This window comes from Cetorhinus maximus, chromosome 10, assembly GCF_964194155.1.
Source record: "Cetorhinus maximus chromosome 10, sCetMax3.hap1.1, whole genome shotgun sequence".
NCBI classification, from domain to species: domain Eukaryota; kingdom Metazoa; phylum Chordata; class Chondrichthyes; order Lamniformes; family Cetorhinidae; genus Cetorhinus; species Cetorhinus maximus.
In genome coordinates, this window is record NC_135888.1 from 116429399 (window position 1) to 116447745 (window position 18347).

Below are 18347 nucleotides of genomic sequence, written 5' to 3' on the forward strand. Positions count from 1 at the left end.
TAGGAGGTAATGCAAGAACAATAATTACTATATACAACTTTTTTTACATTGATGAAAAGAATAATAGATATCCAGAAGTAATTATAAGCCAATAAATTGACTGATGAGAGCAAAACTAAAACAGTTTGCAACCTTTATCAAAACTCCGAAATGAGATTACAGCTTTAAAATCACAGTGTTTTTTTTATAATTTGAACCACATGAGGATGTTTGATATATCCTTTAAATTAAATCATTTGGATTTGGGTGTGCACAGCACACTTTCAAAATTTGTTTCTGATATGTAACTTGGAGTGTAGTAAAGACTGAGGAAGATAGTAATCGACTTTAAAGGAACATAGACAAGCTGTTGGAATGGGCGGACACACGGAGATGAAAGACAACATAATACAGATTGATGTGATACACTTTGTTCAGAAGAATGAGGAGAGACAATATATACAAAGATTTCTGTCAAGGACCCAGCAATCTCCTCCCTTGCCTCCATCAGTACTCTGGGGTAGATCCCATCTGGCCCAGGGGACTTATCCACCTTAATATTCTTCAAGACGCCTAACACCTCCTCTTTTTTGATCTCAACGTGATCCAGGCTATCTACACACTCTTCCCGAGACAAATCGACCGCTAAGTCCTTCTCTTTGGTGAATACTGATGAGAAGTATTCATTTAGTATCTCTCCCATTTCTTCTGGCTCCACACACAGATTCCCACCTCTGTCCCTGAGTGGGCCTACCCTTTCCCTGGCTACCCTCTTGCTTTTTACATATGATGATCAATGATACAATGTGCAGGAAGAGAGAGCCTGGGCGGGGGAGGGGGGGGTACAAAACTTTAAAGGTGGCAGGACAAGGCAATCAATAAATGTACAGGGGATTCTGGGCTCTGTAAATAGATTTAAAGAGTACAAAAGTTGGAAAGTTATGTTAAACGTATATAAAACAGCAGTTCGGCCCGATTGAAGCATTGTATTCAATTCTGGGCACCAGTGTTTCAGAAGGATGGAGAGCGTACAGAACAGTTTTGCTGGAATGATTCCAAAGATGAAGGATTGATGTTACACGGGTAGATTTGAAGCTAGAGACGTTCTCCTTAGAGCAGGGAAGGCTAAGAGGAGATATGATAGAGGTGTTCAAAATCATAAAGCGTTTAAGTAGTTTTAAGGTGATTGGCAAAAGAAGCAGTGATGGCATGAGGAAAAACTTGTTTGCACAATGAGTAGTTAGGATTTGGAATGCACTGCCTGATAACACAGCAGATACAGATTCAATGGTAGCCATCAGAAGGATATATACTGGAAACAGAAAAAAAATGTAGGGATATGGGGAAAGTATAGGAAAGTGGGACTAACTGAATTGCTTTTTGATAGAGCTGACAAAGACATGATAGGCTGAATAGCCTCCTTCTATGCTGTACTGTTCTATGATTCTATGATCCTACAAACAGATTAGATTTCTGTGGTCTGCAGGATCTCATGTTCATACCCCATAGCCACAGCAACAAATGAATATAGAGATGTAGAGCAGCACCAAGACTTAAGGGGTTTGGATACACAAATGGGGCAAAGTTTATAATGCTGAAAAAGCCCATGAGATTCTAGGTCTTATTAATAGGCATACAGGTAGAAAGTGGTCATGATTTTCAAATGCTAAACAGCAGCAAGACCGACCAATTTTGAGGTGCAACATCATTTGTCTGATCGGCGCTGCCATATTAGTAAATGGAGCTTTGTAGGCATTCCCCACAACCAGCAAAAACAGGCATTCAACCTCCTATTTGCGAAATTCATTGAAATGAGACCTGCAGATAAATTTTGGGCCAGTTTGGGCATCCTTGTTGACATATGCGTTGCTCGTGCAGCCCTATTTCTGGTGCCAAAAAGAGGCCCAGACAATTTTTTAGCACATAGAACACAAAAGCAAAGAGGTAATGCTTAAGTTAAACAAATCATTGTTTAGGCTGCAGTTAGTATATTATGTTCCATTTTGGAGGCCTTACTTTAGCAAAGATGTCAAGGCTATGAAGATTGTGCCAAAGAGATTCACTGAGACAATAACTAGGATGAAAGACTTCAGTTATAAGGGCAGATTAGAGATATCACAGCTCTTTTCATTAGAAGAAAGAAGAGCTGTTCAAAATCATGAAGAGTTTTGATAAGATACATTGGGAAAAATTGTGGAATTATTTTTCCACCTGAACTGTTTTCGGGCACATAGGACACAGGTGAGTGTGAATTGCAAGCCTACATTTCAAGTGTGGGTTGTTTCAATTTCAGGCCTCATTTAATTGTGGCCACTCCACTCCCAAAGAGGATGCAGGGCATTTGCCAGCAGGGAAAGTGATGGGCAGGGTAGGGTAGGGTCTTTCAGGCAGAAAGGAGAGAGTCCAGGGCAGGTGAGGTCAAGGTTTTCCTTGTGACAATGTAGCCATTCTCCCCAAGACTCAAAAAGGAAATAAGCTGATTTAGACATTTATCCCACAATTAACTGTGGGATCCAATTGGTCAAAAGATGAAAAAGAAACAAGTGAAGGGATGGGGCAGAGTGGTGGTTGAACTTTAACATGTGCTTACTCCGGTTATTGATTAGTCTAGTAGTGGGGTACAGGAGTGAAGATGGTTGTGGTCAGACCACTTGATGGAAGAAAGGCACTTCCCCCAGCAAAAGAAAAACATTGAAAGGTTGGCCACAACTGTAGCACTTTCAGACTGGTTATAAAACAGCCTTACCATCTCTGGGCTGAGTGAATGATAAAGGGAGGAACCATCCAAAAAGTTATCATATTATAAAAAACGAATAAGAAAGTACGCATCAGATGGTGAAGAATTCAGAGGGGTTCTGGGCAATGAAATATTGTATAGACTGACAATAAAGCTTATTAACATTTAATAGATGCAATTGTCTATTAAAGGGGGAAGTATTGCCACTTTGGCGAGAAATCAACCTAAAAGAGTCAGGTATCAAGATGATGTCACATATGAGCGTTGCAGAGGCATGTTGTAATGAACTTAATGTTTTTGCAATGAAAACAGCACTATATGATTACGAGTAATTTTGGCCCAGATTTTGCAGTGGTAATGGTGGCATTCGCTGTCATTACTCCTCTGACACGGACAGCAACTTCTGGAGTCTGCACATGAGAAGTTAAACATGGAGATCCAGAAGTTACTGTCTGTGATCCTATGCTTCTCCAGAGGAATGCTGCTGATGTCCCCGCAGAATGCAATTGGTTCAAAATCATGAACTGGTGAGAGCTTTGCTTTTTACACTATTAGTTCTTGCTGTAAAACCCTTGAAAAAGTTAACCTTGTTGAATGGGATGTGACTGAGTTTTTAACAGCATATTAAGTTCATAATTATTGCTAAACAAGCTCTCTGGCACTAAAAAGTGAGTTATATGGGTGGACTATTACATTTCTCTATTATGACAAAATTCCACATTTTTAAATCATTTTTAAAAATTAGTACATGACATTTCTACCTTAATACATGTGTATGTCAAAAGTTTTAATTTAGTCTGTAAAATGATAGTAAAAATTGAAGGATAATTAGTGCATTTGACTTCCTAGTTTGCTGTCTGTGAGAACTCGCCAACATGATTGGATGCTTACCCTGCTTTATGACATCAGCAGTGTTGACACCTGGAGCTGCCCTTAACTTGGCACTAGATTCAAATTAACATTGAGAAAGGTGAAATCCATAACACAGAAATCACTAGATCTTTGTGGACACCCTTCTTCGAGGTCAGCAACGAGCACCATCCCTTCACCGCTGGCTGCAAAATCCAGGCCCTTGTTATCAACTTAAACAAAAACTTCCAGTTAATTATCTATGAGCAACAATGTGCCATTAGCTGGCTCTATTACTATAGAATAGCCCCAATTCATTTTATTTAATCATCTAGTTAAGTTATTACATGTGAAAACAATAAGAAATGTACAGTTAACATTTGCTAGTTTTGAAATAATTATTTTACCCTGCTTTGTGAGCTGGATTATTTCATCTATTTTCAACTTTAGTGGGGGTCTTTTTGGGAAAGCAATGATCAGTTTAGTTTTAAAAACAGCAAAATGAAATCATATTTGAAGAGTGTTTTCGAGAGATTCAAGCTGCTCCTCAATCAATCTGAGATTCTCTTCAAGTTCTTTTTGCTTGATTAAAAAAGCCTTTTTCATTTGGACAAAGTGTTGACAGTGCTGAAGCTGCTTCTCTGTGAGGTAGTTTGTTAGGATACTGAAGATCACGCGTTCTCGGTGGTCTTGATGCTCCTTCAGTCCTCTGGCATCTTCATGCTGGCGGGAGAGCATCCGGTGCCTTTCATTCAATGATTGCTAAATGAAAACAACACGTATTATGGACTAGCAAACCTTTCTGTGGTACTAGTTGCAGTACATCAGAGAATGTGCTATTTTCGAAGGGCAAGAACATTACACCATGTCAAACAGTATTGTTAGGGGAAATACAGTAAGAATTTATTGAAAGGGAATGAATTACTTAAAATCTCCAGGCAGCCAGTGCTACCAAGCATATTAACAGTTAAAGGATACCAGATGAACCTTGCACACCCTTAGGGCCTGCAAACAACAGAGAGGCCTCGGGAGCCGGACTGGAGTCAGAGTGCTATCTCAAGCTGCCTTGAGATGGTTCTCTCCTTGCAATTGCTCGAATAAACGATCGTGACCAGTACCTGAGCCTCCTGTGGTCCATTTGTCAAAGCTCCCACAACAGTTTTATTCTGCCTTCAAAGAGCAGTTGCCTTAAAGTTTGATGTCTCTTCTAAAAGGCGACACCGCTGACAATGCAGTACCCCTCTGTACTGCATTGATTCTGGATATTCACCAAACATATTGCTGTCAGACATTAGATAGTAGTTCATTGGTGTTTCAGAAAACGATGTGGGCTCCATGGATATAGTAGCACTGTGGAGGGGACCTAAGGCTTGGCAGAACAGGGGATTGCAATGTGGGGTTCAACTGATGATGGAATTTTTGGGGGTCTGGAAGTACCGGGCCAGATGTTGCAACATAGTAACACTAGGCCAGGTCTCAGAGTATGGCAAAAACAGGTGATGGAATCACAGGACTTATCCATTGTGCAATGATTACCTAGGCTGTAGCAATATTGAGAAGGGACATCCCAGATTCTTTTGGCATTGGACACTCAGACATGGTCAAGTGGTGGGGAAGAGTTGACGATATGGGGATTTCCATGTTCTCTATGCTCTTTCAAAAAAAAACTATGGAATCTTTTATATCCACCTGAACAGGTAGACCTTGTTTTAATATCTCCTCCAAAAAAATGACATCTGTGCAACATTCTCTTAATATTGCACTAAAGCTTGAATATATTTTTAATATATTGATGTTGTAATTTTACCCACCAAGGTCAATGATGTATATTCTGAGATCTTCGAGCCTTAAGTATAGTTTCTTCTTTACACATTATCATTATAAAATTGCAGAACCTTTCAACTAAATCCTTACTCCTCAATAGGTATCTAATACGCTGGCCAGTGAGAGAAAAGTCAGAAGGGCAACGATTGAATTTGAATTTGCTCTCTTTTACTACTCATTTAGTCTTGTCATCAGATTTTACAAAGATCAGCAAAATAAATATATCAGAAAAGGTTGAATAAAGGGCTCATATCTCCTCAGCCAGCATTTCCGAATTAGGCAATAAGCTCTTAAATGCATGAATCAAATCAGCTGATGAGCTCTAAGCAGCCTAAGAATGTATTACTTTAAGGTGACCTTTTTGTTCATTATTGCCCTGGAATGTTAATCCCTTCTCTAAGCAGTTGCTGCAACATATTTGAGCTCATTTCTCCCCTAAGGTTCAGCATTGTGTTGTTCGATAGACAGGGGAAATCAATATACACACTTGGGTCTGATGATGAAATAGCAACTTGTGCTGATTCAGCTTGAATATCACTTTCAATTCTGTCAAAACATTTCAGAAATGTGAAGGCAGTTTCCTCAGATGTGGATGATGAACTGTTCCGCACCATCAAACAATATCCACATTACTCCTCTTCATCACTTTCACTTTTTCAAAATGCTTTGCAGTTCCAGGTGGTCGAGGCTAAAGCATGTTTTAGGTTCAGTGAGAATGCAAGAGCTTACATGCAACAGTAAAATTAATTTCTTAATGTTTTAACAATTCAGGGTCTTCAAGTCTGTGCATGGTTGCAACCATGGTTGATTTGTCTGGCTTGTGTGCCATATGCCATTTGACTTATTAACTCCTTTTATACCTTTATTGAAAATGTGTTGTTGTAATCTTTTATGTTATATCACAGTACTGAAAAGTTCTGATCAAAATCACAAATGACATCCTGTGTGACTCTGACAAAGGAAAACGATCCCTCCTTGTTTTCCTTGGCCTGTTGCAGCCTTTGACATGGTTTACCACACCATCATTCTCCTTCAATGGCCTCACCTCTCCCTACCTCCATAATCTTATCCAACCCTCAGATGTCTGCACTCTTCTAATTCTTGAGCATCCCTGATTTTAATTACTCTGCCACTGGTGACCATGCTTTCAACTGCCTATGCCCCAAGTTCTGGAATTCGCTCACTACACTTTATCACCTTTTATCTTAAAGAACAAAGAAAAGTACAGCACAGGAACAGGCCCTTCGGCTCTCCAAGCCTGCGCCGATCATATTGCCTGTCAAACTAAAACATTTTGCACTTCCGGGGTCCGTATCCCTCTATTCCCATCCTATTCATGTATTTGTCAAGCTGCCTCTTAAACGCCACTATCGTACCTGCTTCCACCACCTCCTCTGGCATCAAATTCCAGACACTCACTACCCTCTGCGTAAAAAACTTGCCCCGCACATCTCCTCTAAAGTTTTCTCCTCTCACCTTAAATCTACGTCCCCTAGTAATTGACTCTTCCACCCTGGGAAAAAGCTTCTGACTATCTACTCTGTCCATGCCACTCATAATTTTGTAAAATTCTATCAAGTCGCCCCTCAATCTCCGTCGCTCTAGTGAGAACAATCCGAGTTTCTCCAACCTCTCCTCATAGCTAATAACCTCCAGACCAGGCAGTATCCTGGTAAACCTCCTCTGCACCTTCTCCAATGCCTTCATATCCTTCTGGTAGTGTGGCGACCAGAATTGCACGCAATATTCCAAGTGTGGCTTAACCAAGGTTCTATACAGCTGCAGCATGACTTCCCAGCTTTTATACTCAATACCCCTGCCAATGAAGGCAAGCATGCCATATGCCTTCCTGACTACCTTATCCACCTGCATTGCCACTTTCAGTGACCTGTGGACCTGTACACCCAGATCCCTCTGCCCGTCGATGCACTTAAGGGTTCTGCCATTTACTGTATAATTCCTACCTGTATTAGACCTTCCAAAATGCATTACCTCGCATTTGTCCGGATTAAACTCCATCTGCCATTTCTCCGCCCAAGTCTGCAACCGATCTATATCCCGTTGTATCCTTTGACAATCCTCTTCAATATCTCCAACTCCTCCAACCTTAGTGTCGTCTGCAAACTTACTAATTAGCCCAGTTACATTTTCGTCCAAATCATTTATGTATACTACAAACAGCAAAGGTCCCAGCACTGATCCCTGCGGAACACCACTAGTCACAGCTCTCCATTCAGAAAAGCACCCTTCCACTGCTACCCTCTGTCTTCTATGACCAAGCCAATTCTGTATCCATCTTGCCAGCTCACCTCTGATCCTGTGCGACTTTACCTTCTGTACCTGTCTGCCATGAGGGACCTTGTCAAAGGCCTTACTGAAATCCATGTGGATAACATCCACTGCCCTTCCATCGTCGATCATCTTTGTCACTTCCTCGAAAAACTCGATCAAGTTAGTGAGACACGACCTCCCCTTCACAAAACCATGCTGCCTCTCACTAATACGCCCATTTGCTTCCAAATGGTAGTAATTCCTGTCATGAAGAATCTTCTCCAATAATTTCTCTACCACTGACATAAGGCTCACTGGCCTGTAATTTCCTGGATTATCCCTGCTACCCTTCTTAAACAATGGAACAACATTGGCCATTCTCCAGTCCTCTGGAACCTCACCTGTAGCTAGTGAGGATACAAAGATTATTGTCAAGGCCCCAGCAATCTCCTCCCTCAGTACTCTGGGGTAGATCCCATCTGGCCCTAGGGACTTATCCACCTTAATATTCTTCAAGACGCCTAACACCTCTTTTTTGATCTCAACATGATCCAGGCTATCTACACACTCTTCCCTAGACAAATCGACTGCTAAGTCCTTCTCTTTGGTGAATACTGATGACAAGTACTCATTTAGTATCTCTCCCATTTCTTCTGGCTCCACACACAGATTCCCACCTCTGTCCCTGAGTGGACCTACCCTTTCCCTGGCTACCCTCTTGCTTTTTACATATGTATAAAAGGCCTTGGGATTTTCCTTAATCCTGGTTGCCAATGACTTTTCATGACCCCTTTTAGCCCTCCTGACTCCTTGCTTAAAGGGGGAAAGCAAAGTTACTCCTTAAAACCTCTTTTTGAACAAGCTTTTGGTCATCTGATCTGACACCTCCTTTTGTGGCTTGGTGTCATATTGTTTAATGACACTCACGTGAAGTGCTTTGAGACATTTTATTATGGTAAAGACACTATATGAATACAAGCTGTTGTTGATATATCTGTATTTTTTAAAAATCAGACTAAGTGCTATTATCATTTGCATGCATGTAACAATGGCAGTCCTAACTTTTCAAATCTGCCGTATATTCATATATTCTGCTGTATGCTCATATTATTTAGGAATCTAAAACATTGAGTTTGAAATTATAAAACAAAAACAGAGTTACCTGGAAAAACTCAGCAGGTCTGGCAGCATCAGCGGAGAAGAAAAGAGTTGACGTTTCGAGATCTCATGACCCTTCTACAGAACTGAGTAAAATTAGGAGAGGGGTGAAATATAAGCTGGTTTAAGGTTGGGGGGGGGGGGGGGAGAGAAGTTGGTTATGGGGGGGGCAACTTCTCTCCCTCCCCACCACCCCCTACCTTAAACCAGCTTATATTTCACCCCTCTCCTAATTTTACTCAGTTCTGTAGAAGGGTCATGAGGACTCGAAACGTCAACTCTTTTCTTCTCCGCCGATGCTGCCAGACCTGCCGAGTTTTTCCAGGTAATTCTGTTTTTGTTTTGGATTTCCAGCATCCGCAGTAGTTTTTTGTTTGAGTCTGAAATTATTCCTGATTGAAGTGCGTATGGCAACAGACAAACCAGACTATCAACATCGAAAGCCTTGAAAATTTGAAGTAGTTAGTCTGTCTCCCCAATAATTATTTCTGCTTTTCTTTCGCTCTTGAAACATCAGCGAAAATGCATATTTCAGTTATCTGTGGTCACAAAGCCAAGAGGATTGTAGCAAAACGAGTCACTGAGTGTAGATGCAGTGCTTGCTGTAAATGATTAGTCAAATTCACTTTAGGAGAAGGCAAATTAAGATTAAAGTTCATAGCCATAATGAACACAACTTCTTGCAAAACCTCTAGATCCATACTGCCCATCAAATCTTGCAGATAAGGCGGAGCCAGTGCGATACATAGGTTATTACCATAAAATCTGTTTTTTCCTGCAATGTCCCCTCCCTACAACTGATAAGGTAAAGTGCTTTTCACAGAAGCACAAGATAATTACAGATAAGGAAAGACATTTGGCCCATTTTAATTCATCCATCCAGAAAGATATAAGACTTCCCCATAGTAGCATCCAATTGTTTCTTAAATATTTAGTTTCCGCTATTCTACTTGGAAGTCTATTCCACTTGTTAATCACTCTTCATGTGAAGAAAACCCTGATATCAATCCTAGATTTACGTTTTACTAGCTTGAACCACCTGGTCCTGTTCTCACTATAGAATGTGTACTATTCTGGATCTTTGGCCTGAATGTTACCAGACCCCAGGTAGCAGGAATGGGGCGGAAGGGGGGGTGGCAGGGGGCGGGGGGGGGGGATGCATTTGGGCGGGGGGTGGGGTGGGGGTGGTGGGGGGAGGTGTGTGTGGAGAAGTGGGGGCGGATGGAGAGGGCAACAGTAAGATTGCATGGAGCAGTAGATAAAGACAAAAAGGGTCATGTTGGACTCGAAACGTCAACTCTTTTCTTCTCCACTGATGCTGCCAGACCTGCTGAGTTTTTCCAGGTAATTCTGTTTTTGTTTTGCATGGAGCAGTGTTGGGACAGCTGCCCAATGCAGTCTCGGTGAAGTTTCCCAGTGATGGACTGGGATGTAATTAATGGCCAGCCAGCGTGAAACATGCTATGAAAAGCTCAGTGCTGCCAGGGTGGGGGCGGGAAGAGGGTGGGCGATGATAGTTCCGTGGGCGCAGGCGAGCGCTGTGAGAAAGCTCCCTGAAGGCAGACAGCAGCCTCAGGGAGCTGCAGGCCTGAAAACCATCAAACAAAGGTTTAAAAAACTGCAAAAAAAAAAATGTCCATGCATCACAATCAAACACCTGAAAATATAGCTGATAAAATAAATATCTGTGGACAGAACTGTTATTTCATAATGGAAATTTCATCCTGCCCTTGGGAAGAGATTTGATGAAAAATGTAAAGGCTGCCTGGCCGATTCGCCCATCCACCATCCATAAGGTTAGATGGGCCATGAAAAATCGGAGACAATTGAGCCATTAATGGGCATACTTGCCCTCTTAATTAATTATCGGCGGGCACATTTCCGAATTTGTGCATGCCGAAGGTCTTCTTGTGCGATTTTACGCCTTATCGGGTTGGGCGTGTGCCTGCCTGCAGAACATAAAATTCAGCCCCAAGTCTTTTTAAGTTTCATCTGCAGCTATTTCAACAGCATCTACACAGCACAGCAAGGTCCAACAAACATCAAATGAGATGAATGGCCAATTGACTTATATTTTGGCAGCATTGGTTGAAGCAAAATTGTTGGTGCTCTTCTTTAAATACAGCTATGAGATCTAGTAAATCTACATGAACAAGGCCACTGAACAATACAGCGCTCTCTTGGGGCCAAATTTTTATCAGGGTCCAGAGGCGTGTTTCGATGCCCAAAGCCTTACTTAGATTTTGTTTTGGAGGAAATCTGATTTTTCTCCGCTTCTTTATGTTTTTCATCAAATCTCTTCCAAGGGCCGGATGAAATTTCCCGCCCCTGCGCCATTTCCCTCTGGCCTTTTTAGTGGGCTGGAATGCCTAGTGTGCAAACACACACCCACCCTGACTGAGGTCAGATTCCTCATTTTAAATGGGGAGTGAAAATTGGATTTCCTCCCACACACTATTTTCGTCTGGTGGTGCACGGTTATGGAAGCCCATTAATAACAAGGCATGTCTGACAGCTCATTAAGAACATTGAAGGAGTGCTGAGGAGCCTGGAACATTCTGAAAGATCAGTTTGAAGTGTTTTCACATCTTCAGGTGTCACTATTAGGTGCTGTATTGTAATGTAGATGTGTTTTTAATGCAGTGATTCATCATAGGGATCTGTCCTTTAAAGGGAAATTGACCCTTCCTCTCCCAATGGAGAAAGCATAATTCATTGAAAAATGAATCAAAATGTCCCATCAATCCATGCTGTCATCTTTTCTATGGCGATTTAAATGGCGCTGGCTGAAAAAAAAGCCAGCTTTTGATACTTGGAAAAAAAACCTGACCATCTGCTTCCCTACATTGACAGACAGGCAACTCTGGTTTGAAATTGAAATGATCACCTTCTGTTCTTTACTCCCTAGAGAGTAGTCTATTGTTTGGACAGCTGTGGCCATTATCAATGCTTCAAATGCTGAACACAGTAGGTGTTCCAGTCATCTGAGAACGAATGACAGTTTGAAGAAGTTATAATAACAGATTGTGCCTTTGATGCGGTTTCTTGTTTGTTCACATAAGCTAATAGGATTACAAATATTACAAGGTTTATTTCACATGCCAGGATGCATCTTTTCTTTCAGTATAAATGATATGGAGGATTTTATTAGATGGAGAGAGGTTCATCTTTTCCCAGGGAGTGTAAAATATTTTCCATTGATATTGCATCAAATCTGAGGACTATATATAGTGCATTTGTTGTTATTTATTCATTCATTCACTGGGTGTGGGTGTTGTGGACATTTATGGCCCATCCCTAATTGCCCTTGAGGTGGTGGTAGTGGTGAGCTGCCTTCTTGAACTGCTGCAGTCCATGTGGTGTAGGTACACCCACAGTGCTATTAGGGAGGAAGTTCCAGGGTTTTGACCCAGCAGCAATGAAGAGATGGTGATGTATTTCCAAGTCAGGATAGTGTGGGGCTTGGAGGGGAACTTGAAAGGTGGGGGTGTTTCCATGCATCTGCTGCCCTTGTGCTTCCAGGTGTGAGAGGTCATGGGTTTGGAAGGTGCAGTCGAAGGAGCTTTGCTGCAGTGCATCTTGTAGATGGTACACATTGTTGCTACTGTGCATCGGTGATGGAAGGAGTGAATGTTTAATGTGGTGTTTGGGTACCAATCAGACTGGCTACCAAGTCCTGGATGGTGTTAAGCCTCGAGTGTTATTGGAGCTGCCCTCATCCAGGCAAGTGGAGAGTATTCCATCACACTCCTGACTTGTACCTTGTTAATGATGGGCAGGCTTTGGGGAGTCAGGAGGTGAGTTACTCTCTGCAGAATTCCCCACCTCTGAACTGCTCTTGTAGCCACAGTATTTTTATGGCTGGTCCCAATAGTTTCTGGTTCAATGGTAACTTCCATGATGTTCCATGATAGTGGGGGATTCTGTGATGGTAATGCCATTGAATGCCAAGGGGAGATGGTTAGATTCTCTCTTGTTGGGGATGGTCATTGCCTGGTATTTGTGTGACATAAATGTTACTTGGCAGTTATCATATTGGCTGAGTGGCCAGGGAGGATACATGGGGGGGGCATAGAGGTGCCATGAATGATCTGAGGGGCATGGGCTGGCATGGGGGTTGGGTGGGGATTGAGGGAGATGAGGCATGAGGTTTAGGGTGCCTTTAAACACTGTTGGGAAATGGGATACTGTGTGGGTCTTCTAAGTACTTTGCCTTTGCATTAATATCCTCCTGCACTGGCTGATGGCTCACCAACTGCACTGTGAACCTACACAAGGGTTAGGTGCTCAGTTTGTGAACCACAAAAGTATGCAGGTCGGGTTCTCCCAAGTCCAGAGGAATATTCATCCTCAGTGTTAGCCTGAATTGTGTGCTCAAGCCTGTAGTAATGTATAAATCCACAAACTTCTGAATCAGAAGTGAGCATGTTATCAGCTAACACTAATGTTTAATTTAGCTTCTCAGGAATGAAACAGTCTCTGTGACACACCGTTTTACACTGTATTTCTAGGAGGAAGGGAGGCTTCCACACCGGAATGTTGTTCCCCTTTAAGTACGGAATCACTGGAATGTTCTTTCCTAAAATGCAAGTGAAAATAACTTCGGTATGTGTTAGATTACTAGTAGAAGGGGACCCCAAAATCAGCGGCTAAAATCACTGGAAATTTTCAAATATTAAGGTAGTAAAAATTAAAATATTTTGCCTCCTGGTTTAATGTCAGCTCTGGTAAAACATGAAACTGAATACAACTAGATTATTGTAACAAACCTTCTCTTCCAAGTCAGTGGCCTCGTTGACTTTACTCAGGGCACTTTCGACTCGCACCAGGCGGCCTGATAGACACAGCAGCAAGTTCATCACCTTCTCCAAATCCTCAATGAAGGTCTTGTATTTCTGGATTTCATTAGTTGTACAGACATCACTGACCCAGGTCTCGATGTCTTTACCTAGCGTGCTATTCATTTTGATATCTTCATTTAAGCTAGCTTTAGCTTCCTGAAGCTTTTGAAGTTTACATTTAATTGCGTTAATTAACTCCTTCTGGAAATCAAAACAAAATAACTTTTAACACGCACATTCTCTTTATACACATTAGCAATTTTATATCAGTTTGAGAGACAGCAGGCCTAATTTTAACTCGGGCCATAAGAGTGACAAGTGGGGGCCTAGGTAAGTGATAAACTATTTGGTTCCTGCAACGTAAAGTCCGGGAGATGGCTCCTGTTTGACCCTGGCAGTTAAAGTGACAAAGGGCGGGAACACATCAGAAATGCAGCAAGAAGCACTCAACCACCATTTATACTACCAGACTCTTCTGTTCCCACCAGGCAGGCAGGATTAAAATCTGGTACTTTTTAAATATACCTCCCAGCACGAGGCAACAATATGGGGCGAAGATATCTTCTGTGTTTTGTACGCAACATAATCATGAACCCATTTAAAAGGTTAGAAATTTATAATTTTGCTGTAAAATGGGTATCTTCTCTCAAAGTTTGCAGCATATGTTCAGGGGTGTGCTCACACTGCCCGGTATCAAATTTTATAGATAGAAATATATAGGATCATAGGAATTGCTAAACAAAAATAAAGACCAAGATCCATCTAGTTTGCCTTCTACCAAACTGGAAGCCACTTGATACAACCAGAGAACAATGAAGAAACTCATCTCCTATATAACCTATCTCCTATAAACTGTCCAATGCAGTATTGGACATTGGTGTATGTGTTTTTTTAAAAGTACTAAATGCCTCAATGTTCATCAATGTGCAGGGGCTGTTTGGTGCATTTACCTATTTATACTGTTAGGAAATAGAAACAGTTTGAGTGAGTTATATTGGTCTTTGTAGGTGTTAGGAATGAGTTTTAGCTTTAAAGTTGAAGTTTGATTTGTATTTCTGTATCTGTGTTTTAAGAAAAAGGTCAAATGGAGTTTTAGTTTCACTTTATAAAGGTGCTTGTATTTCTAATAAGTGTTTACGACTTAAGTTAAGCAAACACAAGAGTAAGAAAACAGTGCTGTTGCCTAGCAACAGGGCCCAGAGAGGCAGGTCCCTCCCACAGACACACACAGAAAAACTAAAGAAACAGCAGTTTTAAGCAGTTTAAAACCAGGACTTCAGAGAGGTTGGAGACTGGGAGAGTGAGCTGCAAACTTCCCAAGAAAACCAAAAAGTCCCAAGGCCAAAGGAGTGAGACAGAAACAGGGGAAAGTCCCAAGAACACCTTCTAGTCAAAGGAAGGACATGAGCTTAAAAAAGGACCTGTTAAGTGAAGTTAAGAGTGAGGGGCAGAGAGAAAGGCCCCAAGCTTCAGATTTAAAGAGACAGAAGCTGCAAAAAGCAAATTTAAAGCAAGAACAGCTTGCAAGAGGCAAGAAGGTCCAAAGAGATAACTGAATGTCTGTAACTCTTTGCTATGGGCATGTGAAGCATTGATACTGTTCTTGGCTGAGTTGGTGAGAGTGCATGGAAACAGCTTGAATGTATGTGGTGACCCAGGGAAGAGGAATATCAGAAGGAGAGTTTGAAACCCTAGAAGTGAACCCTTGTGGAAGGCATCTGAGGAAGTGTCAGTTTGGGAGAAGATTCCAAGGCGAGGTCTTGGAGAGTGGAGATTGGAAACTCTCATGTGAAAGACAGAGTTCAGTGAGACCGGTTGGCTCATGGTGTGATAAGCGTCTAGGGACAGCTGAGGAGAGATCCATAGCACCTGGTTGAGGTGGCATCTGTCACTTGGTTTCAGAGTGTGGTGTGTCTAACCACAAGGTGCCTATTGGTTTACATGGACTGTGTACATTAGAGTATAGGATAGCTTTTGTAACTTGTGTCATCCTTACAAATCTGTATATATCTGTAAAGGTACACTAGTGGGTGAAGGAGTATTGTAATATTAGTTAATCTTTTTTAGTTTAATAAATGTTTTATTCTTTTGTTAAAAGCTCATCAGCTGACTCCTGTGACTCTGTTCAGTAGCTACTCTCCACGTATCTAAACAAACAAAACAAAGTTAGGATCTATCAAACTGGTTCCACCCTGGGATCAGGCTTGTCCAGGGGTAATCTCAGCTGGGGATCATAGGGGTAGAGGGCAGGGTGTGAATCACACAAAAAGGAAAGCCAAACCCAGTAGGGCCATTTGAAATTAGTGTTGATTTCAAACAGACTCCATTTTCGCTGTTCCAAGGGCCTTAACCCACAGTGTGGAGTCACAAATTTATGGAGGAGATGTAAACGCTCTTGAAGGGTAGGTAAGGTTTCATTAAGTGTCTTGATCTGAAGCTATTTAAATTTTCAGCCCTTTAAAAATGAAGAGAGGCTGCAGTTGTTAGTTATAGTAAAAAAGGCATCTGCTACTGGAGTGCATTGGCTGACAGGGCATCTGGTGTGGCTCAGAAAAAACCATTAGCCATCTGTTCCTGCAGTTTCAATAGACTTCATTGTTGATATATTCCAAAGGTTGTTATTACATCTGAGGGACATGGAGTTGGTGGGGGCTGCAGGTGAGGGCTAGATAGTCTAACAGCCTTTTATACCACTGGGCTGAAGTCCCAGAAAACAGAGGTAGGTCTTATAACCTGCCGGCGTCAGGACTCACCCGCATCTGCAGCCACCTCCAACCTACCTCTGGGGGTAGTGGGCCCAACTTGATAACGCCCGCCCAGAGCAAAAATCAGGGTGGTGCCAGGGTTGTTTGCTTGGAGATGGGTCTGCCGTGTCGGAGGGTTTCCTGAATCAAGCTCCCTGCTTCAATGGTAAAAACCAGCCTTAAGCATCTTGACATTTGTTAAGGACTGCAAGTCAAATAAATTGCTACCTTGGTATAATCCCAGAACTGCTGAATGGTTTATTTATAATCTCCAATGCTTACAGCTACACATGAGAAATTGGTAATGTTTTGAGTTTGAGGTCAAACTTTCAACTGGGGTAACACTGGGAAAGTGTATAATATTGTGCTGTTGCTGACCATGAATGAGTATTATGCATGCTTGTAACAATGGCATACATAAACCACTGTGGGTAACTTTTCTAAACGGGAAAAGCATTTAATTTCTTTTCACAGTTGGGCTCTTTCTTGGGTATTCTGAAAGCTCATTGAGCAATGAAATTGCAAAGCCATCTAAAAAAATAAACTTGACCTATTGTATAGAAAATGTACTCAGCAAGTCAAGTTGCAACTGTAAGGAATATCAATTTTTCAGCCCTATCCCATTGTGTGGACATTACAGACAAAGAGCTTACAAGAAGAAACAGAGCAACTCGACCTGGAAAGGGGAGGAGTTGGGGAATAGGGGGACCTTACGAGAGAGAAAATAAAACCAGGATATGTCATGTGATCAAATGTCATATGATTAAGCCTCCAGGAGTTGGCAACTCTGTAACACATGGGTATACCAATGGCAACCCTCGTGATTTAAATTGGATCTTGTGTCTTCACATGTAATTTTCCACATTTTTTGAAAGCAGTCAGAGAAACACTTAATAGGACAAGGTCAGGCAGGATTTGTTAAGCTACATTATTTCAGAAATGGCCAGTGTTCACATGAAAGTCACTGACAAAGAAAATTTTGCTTCCTCAATCTCACTTCTCTTCTTGAATAACGCAAAAAAATAATAAACCATACATCCTATTTCTTTCAGGGGCTGACTAACTTGTTTTCCTTTCTAGGTAGATATCAACTTCCAAACCTAACTTCCTAGATTGTTGGTTTTGCAGTGCAGGGTGAAGAATGTGCTGAGGAGTCCTATGTCCAAAACCTAACTAACCCCAAACATAGGTTTCCTTCCAATATTTGTTCATTCTGACCCCAAGAAGCAGAGAGCTGTTGTCTTTGACATTTTCTTATGCAAGCGATTCATCAGCACGTGTGTCAACCAATATGGACTACCCACTCACCCAGAAGTATATTCTCCACAGGCACCTCAAGCCTGAGCCAAGTGAACAGAACTGTCCTCCCACAATGGTTAGAATACGTGTTAGCCATCTGAATGAGATGATTAATTATGTCCCTGGTCATCCCGGCTAATGGGTCTGGGAGAAGGCAATAAATAAACCTTTGCTGTATGAATTTGAAATACATTGTAAGTTGTGACTGTCCCCACATTGGGTCATCTGGTTTTAATACAGATTGTCAATGCCTACAGCCTGTGACATTCCTTCCTATAATCTATGTTTTAAAATACAACACTAAAAGCACAGCTTAATTCCAAAACATTTTGCAAGAAATTTTTTTTTTTTAAAATACTAAATGTGATTATATCACATCACTGCAAGTTAGTAATAATGTGAAGATGTCCTCTGTGCAACAAAATTAAAAGCCCATTTATAAAGAATATATTTATGATTTTGTTGCACAGAAGAAATCTTCTCATTGTCTGCAACACATTTTTGCAAGAGGCAATAATACTGTTACCTGGAAGAGGGCAGTAATATTGTATGCATTAGAATGTAGCAGACTATTTCACATAGGCGGCCACTAGCCAGGGGTGATGATCACCTGCAAAAGGGTACTAGGACATGGTGAAAATTCTT

At 41.5% G+C, this 18347-nt stretch overlaps 1 protein-coding gene across 1 annotated transcript in view; it reads right to left on the bottom strand.

The window, feature by feature from the left end:
* Positions 1 to 831: 831 nt before the first annotated feature.
* Positions 832 to 18347, bottom strand: part of LOC144685966 (protein Shroom1-like) — a 29204-nt gene continuing 11688 nt past the window's right edge. Inside the window, exons 6-7 of the mRNA XM_078551035.1 lie at positions 13588 to 13860; positions 832 to 4327 (exon numbers count right to left, since the gene is read on the bottom strand). Of these exons, the coding sequence (XP_078407161.1) occupies positions 4073 to 4327; positions 13588 to 13860 (528 nt within the window). The 3' untranslated portion in view covers positions 832 to 4072. The remainder of the gene's footprint in view (positions 4328 to 13587; positions 13861 to 18347) is intronic.